We start from the raw sequence: 19,158 nt of genomic DNA, 5'->3' as shown, positions 1-19,158 counted from the left end.
GCCCAGCATGCACACTCCGCTCCTCACAAGACCTCCTTCTCTCTAGTTCCCTGGTCTCCTCCTCCCATTCCCGCCTCCAGGATTTCTCCAGGGTGTCACCCATCCTCTGGAACTCCCTGCCCCAACCCATCAGATTATCACCTACTCTCCCCTCCTTTAGGCGCACCCTGAAAACCCATCTCTTCAGGGAAGCCTACCCCACCCCCTGCTAACCTGCCGACCTCCTCCACTCTTCCTACCACTCCATCCCCCACAGCTATCTCCTCCTGTGCCACCACCCCCTCCCTCCTAGATTGTAAGCTCCAAAGAGCAGGGCCCTCAATCCCCTCATGTTTTGCATTGTATTGGTATTGTTCTGTTACATGTTCTGTCCCCCTTTGTAATGTACAGCGCTGAGCAAACCATTAGCGCTTTATAAATACTGTATAATAATAATCATATCCCCCCTTAATCTCCTCTTCTTAAGAGAATAAATTCAGTTCCTCTAATCTTTCTTCATAGCTGAGCTCCTCCATGCCTCTTATCAGTTTGGTTGCCCTTCTCTGTACTGCATATTCCAGATGAGGTCTTACTAATGATTTGTACAGGGGTAAAATTACATCTCTCTCTCTGGCATCTATACCTCTTTTAATGCAAGAGAGGATTTTGCTTGCGTTAGAAACCGCAGCTTGGAATTGCATGCCATTATCAAGCTTGTGATATACCAGAACTCCCAGATCCTTCTGTACCATTGACGTTTCAGAAATGGAAAGCTCCCATGGTCCCCACAATGCTTCAAAAGGGGGGGACAAGATTAGCATACATAGCAGTGAGGTACTCCATTCTTCTAATCTCAGCAACAACCCTAACCAATTCTGAACGTGTAGGAGGCATATTAGAAAGCCAATGCATGGGAATGGTTCTTCTGGACGCTGTAAGAACATGAGAACATAGTTTCTTGGCAAGTTTAGAGAGGTCTGGAAAAGGTAGGCCCAGTAAAACGTGGATGGGGTCAAATGGAATGTGGACCTGTAATAGGACCTCTCTCCAGAAAGGTGCAATGTGTTGACAAAGCCAAAACATGTGGAAGAGTGCCAATTTCCTCACCACTTCACCAGCAGACAGGAGAAACACTCTGGTTGTGAGCGTGGAGAACCTAAGGTGTCTTATACTAGAACATCAACATTTTAGGCAGCCTCCCAGATCCTTTTCCATTGAGCTAAGGAAATATCTTGTTGGAGGATTGGGGATCACTTTTGCATGTAAAGATATGTTTCAGTAGAAAGGGGGCAAGTGTCTAGAAGTAACTTGTAGATAGAGGAGATTAAGCCCCGTTGGTATAGACCCTGAATGCAAATGCGTTCGAAAAGAGTAGGCTTCTCTAGGGAAAGAGGAGGGAGTCTTGGAGAAGTGCCGTATCTGTAGGCAAACATAGTACTAATGCGAAGGTATGCGTGAAGTTTTTTGTAGCTTGATAAAAGGTCTAAGCCTAAGAGTCACTGGGTGGACCAGGTGTCACAGTTGGAATAAGTTGGCTTTAACCCAGAGGCTTATACGGGCTAGGGTCAAACTATCAGGAAGACTAGGATTAAGGATGATATTGACCAGAGGTGAACAAGAAGAGGACATGGAAAATCTACCCCTACACGTCCTCCATATAGGCAGTGTAAAAAGCATGGGCCCAAGCAGCAGATGCCTATAGGAGGAGATTTCAGTGTTGGTCATAGACCAGAGTAGAGAACAAGGGTGCAAAGGACATAGCTGCCATCCAATCTCAGACCATTTGTTAGGGGGACGCTGAGAGGACAAGGAAGTGAGAGTATGGAGGTGGGTAGCCAAATAGTACGACACAAGATCTTGAGCCCCCAGACCTCCCCTAGGTCTTGGTGAGAGAAGAACTGAGTGGGCAATGCGATGAGATTTGTTATGCCAAACAAAGTGGAGGAATGATTTCTGAAGGGAATGAAGTTTGGACATAGGGATGGGGACAGGAAGCATCTCAAATACAAAAGATTGGGCAGTATAGTCATGTTCAGTACATTAATCCTTCTGAGAAAGGAGATGGCCAGGTTGTCCCAAGATTTTAAGGATTGAGAAATAGTGTGACAAAGGGTGGGAAAATTAGCTTCATAGAGGAAATTGTAAGAAGAGGTAAGGTTGGTACCTAAATATAGCAAGGAATGGGGGAACCAGCTGTAGAGATAATTGGACTGAAGAGAAGATAGAATGGTAGGGGATATGTGGAGCAGTAAAGCTTCAGTTTTAGACGTGTTAACCTTATAACCCAATAAGGCCCCAAAGAGTTGAAGAGTACGATGCAGAACAAGAAGAGTAGTGTGGGGTTCCATCAGTGTTAGCAAAATATCATTGGCAAACAGAGACAGCTTAAAATCACTGTTGTGGGTGCGTATCCCCTGAATATCAGGATTGGATCTGATACCGATAGTCAGGGGTTCCAGGCAGAGGGAAAACAGTAGAAGAAAAAGAGGGCAACCCTGGCGCGTACCATTAGACATCCAAAAAGAAGGTGATAATAATGAAGCCAGTTGACCTGGGAAGAGGGAGTGGAGTAGAGGGCTTTCAAAGCTGCCACAAATGGACCACTAAAACCAAATCTCTCTAACACAAGAAACATATAAGACCAACTTAATCGGTCAAAGGCTTTTTGAGCATCCGAGCTCAACAAGAGAGCAGGTTTCAGGGAAGGGGACTTGTTGACAAGATTGATCAAGCCAATGGTCCTCCTAGTATTATCTGCTGCATGTCTAGCGGGGACAAAGCCCACCTGGTCCCTATGTAAAAGCTTGAAGATATATCCGGCCAACCTGTTGGCCAATATTTTTGTGAACATTTTGTAGTCAGAGTGTAGTAACACTATGGAACAATATTTATCAGGTAGAGAGTGGTCCTTATCCGGCTTCGGAATCACAAAAATATAAGTGTGTGTAAAATCATTGTGCGGTGGAGATCCCTTCAGGAGATCCCAAAACAAATTCAGAAGATGCGGGGGCAAGGATGCCAATGAAGGATTTGTAGTACGAATAGGGAAGACCGTCCGGTCCTTGGGGCTTGTGAGTTTAACAACAACCAGTAATTCTTCGATAGAAATCTTTACGTTCAAAACCGAAAGATCGGAAGGTGATAAATGCGGGAAAGATAAGGCGTAAAAAAAAGTGTCAAAAAAGTCACCTGATACCTTCTGAAGTGGGTCCTGGTTCCTAGTTGGTGCAATATTATGTGAGAAAGGCTTTTTGGCCCTGTAGGGTCACTCCATGGAGGTGAGGGGGAGTTTTGCCTTTCGCCTGTCGGATCTCCTTCTTTTGTGCATACACCTTTAAAACACCAGCACAATCTAAGGACTATAGAACACCTTCACTGCTTAAGGTGTATTGGACTTCATGTTTTTGGCTGAATTATAAGGAGTTAATGTGATTCATTATATGTTGGGTCATTCATATATATATCTCTTTGGGACTAATTTTGATCCATATAGTTCATGTCACTTACCTAATCATTCATCCAATTATCCCCGATATAAGGGTCACTGTTATGTGGTTTTTACTTTTATTTATTCATCACTATTTTTCACTTTTATCCGTATGTTCTGTCTGATTATTTTCTTTAGCAACAGAGTTGCGTTGCATAAGCCTTGTGGCTTATTTTCACTATATACAGTTTTATACTGTTTTTTTGTTTTTTTTCACTTCCACCGATTTTTACTATGTTCACTGTGACTGCGTACATCTTGTGATTATCTCCTATAGCAACAGTTTAGTTGCGTTACAGAAGTTTTGTGGCTTATTTTTCACATCATAATAAGCACTGTCCTTTTGGGATCCTGTTTTATGGATCATATCACTGTTTATCTTGGCACAATTTATGGGTAATAAGTAGTGCATATTTTCACCCATAGTCACCTTATGTACCTAGGTTACACCTTTTTATGTTTGGGTGTTCTTCACTGTTATCCATTATTTTGGATGTTTCATGTGTATTCTATTCAATATTTTATTTCTGATTTGGTTTATATAACTATTGTATTTTCACTATGAATGATATATTGTGAGGAATATTTTCATAAGGAGGTTATATTATACTTAGAATTAGCGCAGCACCAATTAGCTTTCCATACAGATAAATTATCATCGATGAGACAAAACAGAAAATAACAGACACAGAAAACCAGGTGATTATCATGGCAACAGGCCTAGTGCAAACAAATGTATCACATAGAGCAGAGGCTTCAGAGACTACAGCCAGAAACAAAGATATCATCAAGAATATGTACACGGGATATCAGAGATATTGCGAGTCGTCAGGGCTGGGAGCCTGACGCACAAGGGGGCAACACGGCAGCTGACCCTAAATGACAGGTGCCTACCTCAGATAACCATTTAACATCTGTAATCAGGACATATAAATGAATGAGGGGTAATAGACAATTGCTAAGGCACACATGAGAGCATAAGAGCTCATTGAGCAAATCGGAAAACCTGATAACTTGAAGAGTCAGGTGGTGGGTCCCTCTGAGCAAGGAAGGCGAGATTGTTGGGGAGTGCGTGGAAACCTCTTCCTCTCAGGTTTAGTGGGTGTCCAGATCTTTCATGGAGTATTAAAAGGCTGGGATGGTGTAGGAGGTTGCATAAAAGCCTATTCCGGCAGGGGAGGAAGTCACAACTGTTTAAAGAAGGAATCCGCTTCATGGAGATCACAGAGGAAGACTTGGGAATTATCCTTAGAGACAACAAGCTTAAAAGGAAATCCCCACCGGTAAGCGATCTGGTGCTGCTGGAGTGGTAACCGACTTAAAGACACGTTGCTTTGCCAAAGTAATGGGGGATAGATCACTGAAAATGTGGAGCTTGTCACCCTTAAATTCCAGGAAGGTCTTGTTGCAAGTAGAGATGATCAAAGCTTCTTTGCTATCAAAGTAATGGAAATTAATTATAAATTCTCTGGGCCTAGTTCCCTCAGGAGGCCTCGGGTTTAGCGATCTATGGGCCCGATCCATATGCCAATCTACTTATGGGACTTTGGGGGCCAGAGTGGTAAACAGAGACAGCAGGTGGCATTTAAGTTGGGAGTCAGGGACCATTTCAGAAATGTTACGAACATGAATATTCTGGCCGGGCTCCCTGTTTTCCAGGTCCTCCTGCTGAAGCTGTAACTGGGGCATGGAGTGTTTTAAAATTGTGTTATCTTCCTCCAGGACATGCACATACTTCACCAATTAATACAATTTTGATTCAAGGTGGTCTAAGCGATCTCCCAATTGAGTAATCTTCCCCCTGAGCTCCTGGGCCAATTTTCCAATTTCAGCAGAGATAGTGCGGGTGATGTTATGTAAAAATACTTGCAATTTGTGTTCCAGGATGTCCACCGTCAGAAAGGGGGGCACTGGTGTAGAAAGCAAGGCAGCAGGGGCATCTGTGTCTGTCCCCATCAGCGGATTCTCCGGAGCACTCACTCAGGCCGCTGCAACTACTCGAGACTGGAGATGCAGGCCTAGTGAAGAAGCGATCCAGCATGGAAGGCCTCGGGTCCGGAGGAGGTGGCTTGCGTGGCTTCCATCTCTTAATTTTGCCCATGGGTATGTCTGAATACATCCTGACATGGGTGAGAGCACTTCCGGATCTGTGTCAGGAGGTCGATGCAGTCCGAGGAATGGCAGAGCTCACCCATCACAAGTCCGCCATCTTGGGATGCCATTTAGCAGTTTATATTTACTAAAATAATTGCATTTTCATGTTCTGTGTACTGTGGGAGACCAGATATAGTGAATGCAAGGTCCTGAGTTTTGTAACACTTTAAGGACACTTTTTTTTGTGACAATTAACTGGCACACAAAAATGACAGCTATTTTCAGTTGAGTCCAAAGATTTTAAAAATTGAAACTTAGAGTTGCATGACTGAAAAAGATCCTTATTTTTGTGTTGAGGCTTTGTGAATCGAGTCCAATGTCATCTTAGTTTCAGAAAGCCTGAACAGAAGGCTTTATTTGTTTAGTTGTAGAATACCTTTGAATAATTACTTTTTTTAGACTCTTTTTCACATCTTGGTTCCTTAGGCTGTAAATAAAAGGATTCAGCATAGGTGTGATGATGGTGTAAGCCATGCTAACAATGCGATCATACTGGGACGAGTAATCTGATGGGGGACAGAAGTAATTGAAAATGATGGTACCATAGAACAGGCAAATGACCATGAGATGAGAAGAACAGGAGGAAAAGGCCTTGCTGCGGCTTCTCATTTCCATTCTCACTACAGACCGCGTAATAAGCACATAAGAGATGAGAATGAAAATAAATGGAATGTTAGCAACCAATGGAGCTTCTGTGTATATCAGGAGCTCAGCTAGTGTAGTACTGGAGCAGGACAGTTTGATGAGGGGTATCACATCACAGCAGAAGTGAGGGATCAGTCTGTCCTCGCAGTACTTTAAATGTGAAAGAATATAAGTGTACAGTAATGAATGTAGAGAAGCTGCAAACCAACAGATACTAGTCAGCATTAGCATTACCTTATCACTCATTAATGAGGTGTAGCGTAAGGGGTTACATATAGCCAAATACCGATCAAATGCCATGACTGACAGAAGAAAACTCTCAGTGGTGCCCAGCGATATGAGGAAAAACATCTGTAGGAAACAGTCAAGGAAGGAGATTAAGGCTTCTCCATGAAGAAGGCAGGACAGAAGTTTGGGAACCGTCACTGTAGAGAAAAGGATGTCCACTGCAGACAGGTTCCCCAAGAAAAAGTACATTGGTGTGTGCAACTGTGGAGAAAGATTAATAGAACTAAGTAAAAGTAAGTTAGCCGTCCATGTGAGGGTGTATATGACCAGGACGGTGGAGAAGAGAGCAGAATGGTGGTAGTGAAAGTCTGAGAAGCCCAGAAGAACAAGGCCAGAAGTTAGATTTACTGTTTTCATTATCAAGGAGTCAGCAAAGTCAAGTGGAAGAACAATGCCACCAAACAACAGCAGAACCGTAGATGTCACCTTTACTGTAGATCTATATGGAACCCAATCTTCAAAGCATTATCTAGATATTAACATGGTTAGTTAAGCTTTCTTCATGATGATGTAAAGTAGATAAAGTTTCCTTTTCCTTTTGTTCATGTACAGTATATTCAGCTTTTCCTGTTAAGCCATTCCTGGCAATGGACAGTGAGGAACAGTTTACTTATATGACTGTTTTTAGTTTTAGAAATACATCAAACAATCTAACTCAGTGTTCCCCAAAGTGGTTAATTTTGGCCCCCAAAAGTCAAGGAGACTATCCAAGCAGTTGATAAAATTGCTGAGAGTCAAAACAGAGCTAGTAAATGTCTTTAGGTCAATAGGTGCATAATTATTAAGTGAAACTCAGTAGAGGCCAATTAATTCTTGGGGAAGTCCTGAAGGTGAGTGGTTAGCGGAGAGATAGGCCCCTTATACACTGGCGGTCAGATTGGGTCCTCCTGTCAGTTTTTCAGGCGGACCCGATCAGACCATCCATAGACTTCTATGGACCAGCAGGTATTGGCAGACAAGTATCCGCTGATGCCCGCCAGCATCCAATTTGATCCTGTATTCCAAAAACAGATAGACGGGGATCCATTTCCCATCTATCCGGCAGATTGGGTGACAGCCAGGTCCGTTTGCATATGACAGACCTATAGAAGACAGCAGGCTGTGTCTGTGTCCGCTCTGCAGCAGTGGAGCAGACACAGACCTGTCATCCGCCTGCTCAGCAGGGATCAGCAGAGAGATCCCCCACTAAGCAGGCAGATCCGCTTCATCTGAAAGGGGCCATAGTGTTACCCTGGGTTTGATGGCCACAAAGAGTATGCTTGAGTTTCTCTCTGTGTTGTAAGTAGCCTTCCACCCTCCTCTTTCCGGGAAGGATATACATATGAGGTTTTTTATTTCCCATACATAGTGTACTCCTCCTTGGAGAGCAAGTGAGTACAACCACCTCAAACTCTGTTGGAGAACCAGTTAGTACATCCACCTCAAGCCTGGCTGGAGAGTCAATCAGTAGGTCCACCTCTAACTCTTTTGCAGAGCTGGTGAGAACACCCACCTCAAACTCTGTTGGAGAGCCACTGAGAATATCCATTGCCATAGGAAAGGTGCCAAAGAAATGATTGCAATACACTTAAGGTGTATCAGCATCCCTAAACCAAAGAGTGAACTGCCACTCAATCCAAAATGGAAAAACTTACAATCTCCAGAAGAGTGGTGGGGAGTTTTCAGAAACTTGGTTGCTCTGTAGAACAACCAGTGTTAAACACTAATGGGTGATTATGTAAAAATCTACTGTGAATTAAACCAACCATCTGCCTTTAATTTTGACTTTATTCTAACTCTCAAAGAATATCTAAAATAAAAAAAAAAATTATATTATTTGGAATCTTACTTGTCCTTAGATGTGGCTGTATTAGTTTTCTTTTTTCAAGCTAAGAACATTTTAGCAAGAACAGATATATATAATATAATAATTATACAATAATATAACAAATCTGAGACTAGGGTAGATTAATCAAGAAACATTAACCATGCAAAAAAAGCTATGTGAAAACAAACCAAATAATTTCCTTACACAAGCAAAATCAAAATATAAATAGACTGCTGCATCCACTACACAATCTAGATACTAGATGTAAAATATACCATCCTTGATTATCCAATTATCACAATACTTTTAGACAAAGCCCCATACAAAGGGATAATAATGAATAATAAATAATGAATATAAATGTATAACTTAGTAGTTCATTGTGTGAAATATAGGAAATCCTATAATTTTCTTGAAAAAAATGTATTAATAAAAATTTACAAAAACAAAGTCCAAAGATCTATACGGGTAAAACATTTAGGAAACTCAAATTTAATTACATACCACTTGGATAGGTAAACATTGTGATATCGTGATATTCAAGCTGTTTGTTCTTAAATACTTAAATGTTCATGTGGGTTGCTACAATAGCATTTTAATTTTTGAGGAATTATATCAGTACACACACTTCATAGAATGACACAATTTTATATTTATAAAAACTTAGAAGAGCTAATCATCCAGCAAAACTGCATGTACATCAACAAAATTGAACATTACTAGGGTTTTTTCTGTCCAGATCAGATGATAGGTTGCTTGGGGCTTTGTCTAAGGTATTATGATAATTAATAAAGGGTAGTTTGTTCTTTTGAAATCTGGATGACCTTATTTTTAGAGGGTTCATATTTCTTGATTGATCCACCCTAGCCCCAGACATTATACAGTATATTATTATAATGCTAAAAATGTTCTTAGCCTGACAAAAGAAAACTATTACAGCACCACAAGGACTGGTAAGATGCTATAAATTACAATTTTGTTCTTGGGATTAGATATTCTATAAGAGCTAGGAAATAATACAAAAGAAAAAAATTGTGGTTAGATGTTGGTTTAACTTATGTTCGATTTCAAAACTTGCTGCTTTTTGAATTCTCCAGACATTGTCTTTCTTTTGAGTGATTTTTTTTTCCAAGAAAAAAGCCTTTATTGATGAAGTGCATAATGGTACAAAAGACATGAAAGAGATGCATGAAAGAGACAATGGGCACTACATACAGCGACACAGCAGTAAATCAAATGCAAAAACATATACAACGGTATTGAACTAGGCTACGACAAGGATATGCTTGTAGTAATCAGGCGTTATGGGGGTGCTATCTGGAATGTTGCTGCGTTGAACCTCCTATACGTATACTTCGCCATGCAGGGCTGTAGCGGGAGGGAGGATAGACGTGATGCCTGCACATAAGGCAAGGCCAAAAACTGGTGACAATAGGAATAACTGGAAGCCAGCTCAAATTGTCGTAGGTGCCGCTGATGATAATGGGGAAAGTAAGAAAGTCGCATGCCTAGTGTTCCATTTGGTATAAGACACAGCTATCAAAGCATGTAACAGAAGGACAAGAGGAGTTGAGTGATTTTTTTTAAATTATTTATTCGTTTTTAGAAAATAATAAAACACTAAATATGTTCTTATATTTCACATATTGTCTTATCAATGTATTTATTTTAGGCCATCCAGATTATACCCTATTGTTTGGGGCCATGTCTAAGGTATCATGATAATTAAAAGTCAGGGCAGATGGTTTGTTTAACTTTTGGTAGATGTCAAAAAAAAAATTGCAACATTTTCGATTATGTAGGAATAGTCTTTTTTGTAAATTTTCGATTAATCCAAATGTTTTACTTTTTTTATTTCTTGAAGATAGGAAAAGATTGTGTTATATTTCACACATTGCCATAACAAGTTATTTCTTTTAGAAAATAATGAAGAATTTAACCAAGAAAAAAATATTTAACTAAGAATTTAATTAACTAAAAATTGAATTAGAATTTTTCTAATTCTAGAAAATAATAATAAAAAAAAGTTTTTATATTTCACATATTGTTGTATTAGTTAATTCATTTTAGGCTATCCAGATTATATACTTTTGTTTGGGGCTTTATCTAAGGTATCATGATATTTCAAATTCAGGGTCAATGGTTGTTTTTCTCTTATGGTAGATTTTTAAAAAAATACGTTTTCTAATGGTCTTTATTTTGTAAATTTCTGATTAATCAATATTTTTTCTTTTTTTGTTTCTAAAAATTAATAATAATAATAGAGATTTTCTTATATTTCAAGCATTGTCATGCAAAGATATTTATTTTAGAAAATAATAAAGAATTTAACTAAGAAAAAAAGAATTTAACTAAGAACTAAGAATTGAATTAACTAAGAATTTTTCTAATTCTAGAAAACTATAAAAAAAAAATTCCTATATATCGCACAGTGTTGTATCACTTAATTCATCCTGGGCCCTCCAGAGTATATCCTTTTGTTTGGGGCTTTGTCTAAGGTATCATGAAGACTATAATTTAGGGCAGGTGGTTCGTTTAACTTACCGTAGATGTTTTTTTTTTATGCAACATTTTTGATTGTGTACAAATGGTCTATTTATATTTTATAAACTTTTGATTAATCATTTTTTTTGTTTGTTTGTACACTTGGAAGATAATAAAATAGATTTTCTTATATTTCATACATTGTCATACCACTTTATTTATTTTAGGTAATCACAAATGTAACCCTATTTTTGGGGCTGTAACTAAAGTATCATACAGAAAATACCTCATAATTTTTACAATAATTCTGCCATAATGTCAGAAAGAATGTTATCTTCCTTTCAGTCTATTGTAGGCTACTACACCCCCCCCCCCTACACACACACACACCCCACCCCATATAATGAAGATGAATAGAAGCAGACCTATTTATAGTCCAAATCAGGAGAGCAGCCCAGGAGACAAACATGGTGTCAGAGACAGTACAGTGGGTGAGTAGTGTCACCCCAAGACAATAAAGGATCTATTTGAAAACTATTTAGTTCAATCCAGCAACCAAGAGCTGTATAGTTTTCTAAGATACCACAAAGAGAAAATTCACCACATTTTGCCCAATAAATGCAGCTGCCGATCATAGGAATTAATTTAATACAGACATTACGGCCAAAATTTGTGCATCCTGCACCAATGTGTGTAAATTATGTCCAAGGAATGTTTTATAAACAGACCTGTAAGTGTTTTATTGGCAGGATTGTTAGGTAGAAAATTAAAGAAAAAAAAAAATCAGTGAACCAACCACTTCTAAAGACTGGTAAGCTATAACATATTACATTTTTATTTGGGGGTTTATCTTTTTAATTATCTGTTTTTTAAACACCCCTGCCAAAGTGTTATTTTTTATTTATTACCAGGGGGTCTATTTAAAAAAAAAATGCTGCTCAAATGCCTGAGCATTCACACAGCCATCACAGATAATCGAATGTGTCCGATATGTGTATTTCCTATGATCAACAGCTCTGCCTAGTGGGCACAATGTGGTATTTATCTGAAATATCACAATCAGGAATAGACAGCATTTGACCTCTAGATGCAGCTGACGCTCATAGGCAATACATTTATTAGATGCATGATGGCAGTGTGCTCAGAGATTTTGTTTTTTTTATATAAATAGACCCCTCGGTGTTACTTTTTTCTGGTGTGGAGACATGTGGAACTACCTTGGCACAACTGTTGCTGGAATCCCTGAACTGTGAACTGTTAGAGCTGTATTGCTGAGTCTCTCTGAGTGGATTTTGCATGTTACTTACCATTCCCCTAAAAAAAAGACAGAGATCTACCAGACACAGGCTGATCTCCATATATAATATATGACTTCCTTTATTTCAGTGAGCTGGGAGTCACCGGGGAATGTTACATTTTTTTTCATAAATTATATTTGCAGATCTCCCTGGTGCTTTTGCTACCGTGTAAGGAGGATTGTTATGAATGCTAAAAAAAAAAAGTAATTTATTATTCTATTATATTTTTTGCCTTGATATGAGTTACATGATCTTATGCAAGATAACTAGGAATTCCTATGCCATTCAAAGATGAAGGAGGTCTATTTATATATTAAAAATGCAGATAATATACTAATTCTGGAGCCAGGGCAGACCAATCAAGAAATATAAACCACAGAAAATGAAGGTCCTCTAGCGTCCAATAAAGTGAACCATCACCTTGATTAATTCTGATGATAATTTAGACAAAGCCCCAAACAAAAAGATACATTCAGCATGGCCTAAAATGAATAAATTGGTATGACACTGAGCGAAATATACGAAAATATAATTTATTATTTTCTAGGAAAAACAAATTAAAATAAAATAATCTTTATTAATAAAAAAAACTTACCAAAAAAAGCATTTCTGTGTAATTCTAATTTTATAATCTTCTAGAAATAAAAAAAACAAAAAAACAAAAAACAAAAGCTGATTTATAGATTTATAGTCTACTTGTTTGTTTGGTTTTCCCTCTAAATTCCATGAAGCTGTGGTTTCTCCCTTCTGCCAGTAGGTGTCACTGCTACCTCTGGGATTAGCATGAGAAACTACAGTAAAACTGACTTCCACTAACAAACTAGTAGAAGGTTTATGAGTAGAGATGAGCGAATTATTCAAAAATTCGATTCGGCTGATTCGCCGAATTTGCGGGAGAAATTTGATTCGATGCGAATTTATTCGCCGCAAATTTAACTTATTTAAAGGGTTTCTAGGCTTCAGAGAGCCTTTATATTAGTGCAGAACACTGTACCTTTAATTTAAATGCCCTTGGAGTCTGCTGGGGAAGAGAAATAATACTGTCAGTCAGTATGACATGCAGATGAGTGCCGTCGATCTTAGAATCACCGCACACTTCACTCATTTGGGCAGTCACGGGGCACGACGAAGAAGAAGAATGAAAAGAAGAAGAAGAAGAATGAAAAGAAAAAGAAGAAGAATGAAAAGAAGAATGAAAAGAAGAAGAAGAAGAATGAAAAGAAGAAGAAGAATAAAGAAGAAGAATGAAAAGAAGAAGAAGAATGAAAAGAAGAAGAAGAAGAATGAAAAGAAGAAGAAGAAGAATGAAAAGAAGAAGAAGAAGAAGAATGAGAAGAAGAATGAAAAGAAGAATTAAAAGAAGAATGAAAAGAAGAATGAAAAGAAGAATGAGAAGAATGAAAAGAAGAATTAAAAGAAGAATGAGAAGAATGAAAAGAAGAATGAAAAGAAGAAGAAGAAGAAGAAGAAGAAGAATGAAAAGAATAAGAAGAATGAAAAGAAGAAGAATGAAAAGAAGAAGAAGAATGAAAAGAAGAAGAAGAAGAATGAAAAGAAGAATGAAAAGAAGAAGAAGAAGAATGAAAAGAAGAAGAAGAAGAATGAAAAGAAGAATGAAAAGAAGAAGAAGAAGAATGAAAAGAAGAAGAAGAAGAATGAAAAGAAGAATGAGAAGAAGAATGAAAAGAAGAATGAAAAGAAGAATGAGAAGAATGAAAAGAAGAAGAAGAAGAAGAATGAAAAGAAGAATGAAAAGAAGAAGAAGAAGAATGAAAAGAAGAATGAGAAGAAGAATGAAAAGAAGAATGAAAAGAAGAAGAAGAATGAAAAGAAGAATGAAAAGAAGAAGAAGAATGAAAAGAAGAAGAAGAAGAATGAAAAGAAGAATGAAAAGAAGAAGAAGAAGAATGAAAAGAAGAAGAAGAATGAAAAGAAGAAGAAGAAGAAGAATGAAAAGAAGAAGAAGAAGAATGAAAAGAAGAATGAAAAGAAGAAGAAGAATGAAAAGAAGAAGAAGAATGAAAAGAAGAAGAATGAAAAGAAGAATGAGAAGAAGAATGAAAAGAAGAATGAAAAGAAGAATGAGCAGAATGAAAAGAAGAATGAAAAGAAGAAGAAGAAGAATGAAAAGAAGAAGAATGAAAAGAAGAATGAGAAGAAGAATGAAAAGAAGAATGAAAAGAAGAATGAAAAGAAGAAGAAGAAGAATGAAAAGAAGAATGAAAAGAAGAAGCAGAATGAAAAGAAGAAGAAGAAGAATGAAAAGAAGAAGAAGAAGAAGAATGAAAAGAAGAAGAAGAAGAATGAAAAGAAGAAGAAGAAGAAGAATGAAAAGAAGAATGAAAAGAAGAAGAAGAAGAAGAATGAAAAGAAGAAGAAGAAGAATGAAAAGAAGAATGAAAAGAAGAAGAAGAAGAATGAAAAGAAGAAGAAGAAGAATGAAAAGAAGAATGAAAAGAAGAAGAAGAAGAATGAAAAGAAGAAGAAGAAGAATGAAAAGAAGAAGAAGAAGAATGAAAAGAAGAAGAAGAAGAATGAAAAGAAGAATGAAAAGAAGAAGAAGAAGAAGAAGAATGAAAAGAAGAAGAAGAATGAAAAGAAGAAGTATTCCAGTACAGCAAAAAGTGTATCTGCAGAGAGCTCCGCTATTTCTGACAGTTCTCTGACAGTTCCTTCACATTTACAGCGGTTGAAACATTGTATCTATTTATTTCCGAATAAAAACATCTGTATCCTAAATGGAAACAAATAGATACAATGTTTCAACCGCTGTAAATGAACTGTCAGAACTGTCAGAAATAGCGGAGCTCTCTGCAGTGACACTTTCGCCGGCTGATCGGGAAAAATTTGATTCGTGCACCCGAAGTTTGCTAAAATTCGGATTCGATGCGAATCAAATTTTTCATGATATTCGAAACGAATTCCACTTCGCCAGGTTCGATTCGCTCATCTCTATTTATGAGCACTGGTGCATGCTGGGGGGTATAAATATTTCTGGAGGACCAAGTGATCGCTCTCCTCCACCTAAGCTCTGGCCAAGGATGGGTTTGTGAGGAGCAGCTAAGTGATCATACCTAAAGCCTGAAGCCTACACATGTCCTTGTAGCAGAAGAAGTCTCCTTGTAGCAGAAGAAGTCTGCTTGTCTAGTGAATCCTTGTGCTTGAGGCTCTGTGGTCTTCCTGTGATGAAATCCCAGAAGTCATTCAGTCATATGAGGTTTTATGGAGGAGGAACTCATGGGGAGCCTGGGAAAGCATCAAGATGGAATCATCAAGACTACTGCTGTTGCTACTGGAAACAACTGGTTGCTGATAGAGGCAGTTCCTACTAAGAAGGTACAGAATGCTGGAATCAGCTTTAAGGCTCGTATCTGTACTGGTGTCTCTTCTTTTGTGCTATTGAGTCTGGAGGCCAGTAACAGATGTTCTGAACTTCTTGTCCCTCTTTCCCTGGAGTTTTAGTGTAAGCTAATAAACGCTTTTTTGTTTTGTACCTGAAAGTGACTGGAGCCCATCTGTTCAAACTACAGATACTGTAGTCAACCTTAGAGAGGACTGAAAAGGGCAGGGATTAGTCAGAAGGTGTCCAAGAGGTGTAAGGTGGAACATGACATGCTTGTTAGGAAGAGCTGTTCACTGTTGAGCCACCGCTGAGCTCTGGTGACCTTTTTGGTGGACCCCAAAGCATGAGAACCTACAGTAAAACTGACTTCCACTAAGAAACTAGTAGGAGGTTTATGAGCACTGGTGCATGCTAAGGGGTATAAATATTGCTTGAGGACCAAGAGATCGCTCTCGTCCACCCAAGCTCTGTCCGAGGGTGGGTTTGTGAGGAGCAGAGTGATTAGATCTAAAGCCTGAAGCCTACACATGTTTTTGTAGCAGAAGAAGTCTGCTTCTCAAGTGTGTCCTTGTGCTTCAGGCTCTGTGGTCTGCTAAGATTAAATCCCAGAAGTCATTCTGCCACATGAGGTCTTATGGAGGAGGAATTCATTGGGAGCCTGGGAAAGCATCAAGATGGAATCATCAAGACTATTGCTGTTGCTACTGGAAAGAACTGGTTGCTGATAGAGGCAGTTGCTACTAAGAAGGTGCTGAGCTCTGGTGACTTTTTTGGTGGACCCCAAAGCATGAGAAACTACAGTAAAACTGACTTCCACTAAGAAACTAGTAGGAGGTTTATGGAATCAGCTTTAAGGCTCGTATCTGTACTAGGGTCTCTTCTTTTATGCTATTGAGTCTGCAGGCCCGTAATAGATGTTCTGAACTCCCTGTCCTTCTTTCCCTGGAGTTTTAGTGTAAGCTAATAAACTCTTTTTTGTTTTGTACCTGAAAGTGACTGGAGCCCATCTGTTCAAACTACAGGTACTATAGTCAACCTGAGAGAGGACTGAAAAGGGCAGGAATCAGTCATAAGGTGTCCATGATGTGTAAGGTGGAACATGACATGCTTGTTAGGAAGAGCAGTTTGCTGTTGTAATGAACCGCCTGGCTACCTAGCTACCCACGGAATAGGATTCCCCAGAGCACAGAGTCTAAGTCCCAGTCTGCTTGTTCACCAGGGTCCCTGATGGTGGGGATGGACTTGGAGCAGACAGAGACCAGGTCGCGGCCCCTGAGTACACCCACCCGTGGTAGAGGAATCCGCCAGAGGTATCTGCAGGATGAGAGCCTGATGTGAAGAGGTGGATGGGTCCGAGCAGGATGGATGGATGGCTGAGCAGAAGCGTGGTCAGACAGGCCGAGTCGGTAACCATGGGGACAGCGTGGTACAATGCAGCAGGCAGAGAATGAATAGTCCGGTCAGTAACGGAAGGTCAGCTCCAATGAGGGGCATCCAAGAGAGAGGTCAGGCAAGCCAGGGGTCAGAGCAGGAGAAGACAGCACGGTCAGGAACAATCAGGGTCGGCAGCAATCAATCAGCACGGATACAGGAGCAGGAACAAACAGAGAGACCATACGGCAACCAGCCTCAGCGCAGAACGGATTTAAATACCGTGCCCTGCACTGTCCAGCAATCATCACTGCAGAGCATGGATTTCCTCGTGTTGCCCTTTTACCACATTTTCCAGTTCGGAAATTTTTACTTGGTAGGTAACACCAAACTCTTGAAGCTTTGTAATTTGCTGCCTGCAAGGAGTCAAGCATATTCTATAGCCTCCATGTTTTTGGCCAGAATAGCCTGTCACTGTCAGGGTTTAGGCACGGAAACCAGTAGCTATAGGAGTAGAGAAGCTCCCACCATTAAGCAGGATGACTACACAAGCAGGTCACCCTGGTGGATGATGCAGGCTCAACCGAGGTGCAAGGTCTAAGTGATAATTGGTATTAACCAGAGCTCCTGATGGTGAATATGGGTTTTGCTGTGAGTTAGTACCAAGTTGCAGTCCTCAGGATCACCCCACCAGGAGGTGAGCAATCCAGGTTCTAGTAGCAGATATAGCAGGTAGGGATCAAGCAGAAGCATATTCAGTAAAAATGTCAAAGGTCAGTAACAAGTGGTTGCAAGCTGGGATCAAGCAGAAGCATAGTTAAGAAACGAGACAAAGGTCAATAACAAATGGTACTGGATATAAGGACAGCTCCAGGTAACCAAAGGAACAAGATATTACCTGGTGAGAGCATAATAGCACATACAGGAAGTGCAGAGACATGGCTTAAATCACTTTTCCACCTTCCATGTGAACTCTCCTGCTACTAAACAGGCTCTTAAGGGCTGTGCTGACCCCCTGACAAGTCTGTTGGGGATTGGTTATGATCCCACAAGAGTGCAGACCAGCCACTCCTCACTATCTCTCACTGCTTCTAGAATTGTCTCCAAAACTCTAGAGCAGGGGGAAGTCCCAGAGAGTTGGTCTGCAGAGCCTCTCAGCTCTGACCTGATTTTGACTTCCCTCTGACTATTGCCACAGGCTGCTACTTAGCCTTTGACTAACAATTTAGAATTTAGCTCCCCCTAGCTATCTAGAAGGGTGCTACACTGATATTATAGTGCCTGAATAAATAAACTCAATTTCCAAGGCTATCTCCCCATTGTTCCATCAATAAAATAAAGTGAATTCTCAACTATCTAAATTTGTCATTTCTATCAAACGTATCACCGAGGGCTGTGAATTTCCTTTTTCTGCTATTCTAGACTCCGGGCCAAGGGGAAATTAATGGACATGCAATTTGGCCACAGTAATAATATTCAAACAAGAAATAAATCTGCCCCTATTGATATGAAGACGGTTGATAGCTCACCTTAATCATTAGGAACTGTTACCCATGAAATGGTTCCTCTGGTACTCCAGTTTCAAATGGACTATCATGAAACTATCAGTTTTCAGCTGATTACATCACCAAAATTTCCTGTCATCCCGGGCTTTCCTTGGTTTTCTACCCAGAATTCCTCTATTAACTGAGGAGCAAAGACTATAAATTTTGCACCCCCCAGTATAGAGAATCTTGTCCAGCATGTTCTCTACCGATCAAGGAATCACAAGTTGATGTGGTAACTACCCAGTCACATGACAACCTGCCTCCGCAATGCCATGAGTTCCTGGATGTCTTTGATAAAAGGGGTCCTTGATGTACAAGAGGGTGACTCTGGTGACCCAGACATGGGGAGGTGACACTAGGGACCCTGATGTAAGGTGGGTGGTTTTGGGGACCCTGATGTATGTGGGGGCTCTGGGGAACCTGAGGTAAGGCTGAAGAACCCTGTGGACCCTGATGTAAGGGGAAAACTAAGGAAGCTGATGTTGCGGGGTGACTCTGGGGACCATGACATAAGGGGGGGGTGACTCTGGGGACCCTGATGTTGGGAGGGGCTCTGGGGACCCTGATGTAAGAGCAAGGACTCTGATGTAAAGAGGAAAAACTCTGATTTGTGATTCTTGTTGTAAGGAGATAATCTGATTTGAATATAGCACTTGTCCTGATCTTGCACCCTATATGTTGTTTTGAGGTTACTTACTTCTGACCCTTGCACTCTATACATTATGTTGTACATTACATATACCTGACCAAAGTGT

The 19,158-nt window shown here is 39.8% G+C and overlaps 1 protein-coding gene across 1 annotated transcript; it reads right to left on the bottom strand.

Annotated features, from left to right (window-relative positions):
• Positions 1-5,950: 5,950 nt before the first annotated feature.
• Positions 5,951-6,910, bottom strand: LOC149438343 (olfactory receptor 1f45-like). The gene has a single exon (XM_089659902.1). The coding sequence runs from the start codon at positions 6,908-6,910 to the stop codon at positions 5,951-5,953; it is 960 nt and encodes a 319-aa protein (XP_089516028.1).
• Positions 6,911-19,158: the final 12,248 nt, after the last annotated feature.

Source organism: Staurois parvus, unplaced genomic scaffold (assembly GCF_062004578.1).
Source record: "Staurois parvus isolate SC_StPar_1 unplaced genomic scaffold, SC_StPar_1.0 ptg001192l, whole genome shotgun sequence".
NCBI lineage: Eukaryota > Metazoa > Chordata > Amphibia > Anura > Ranidae > Staurois > Staurois parvus.
Note: the sequence above shows the minus strand (reverse complement) of the source record. Positions and strands in the feature narration are given on the sequence as shown.

Bases quoted from the DNA above. Each gene is read 5' to 3' on its own strand.
- LOC149438343 (XM_089659902.1), bottom strand. From the start codon at position 6,910: ATGAAAACAGTAAATCTAACTTCTGGCCTTGTTCTTCTGGGCTTCTCA.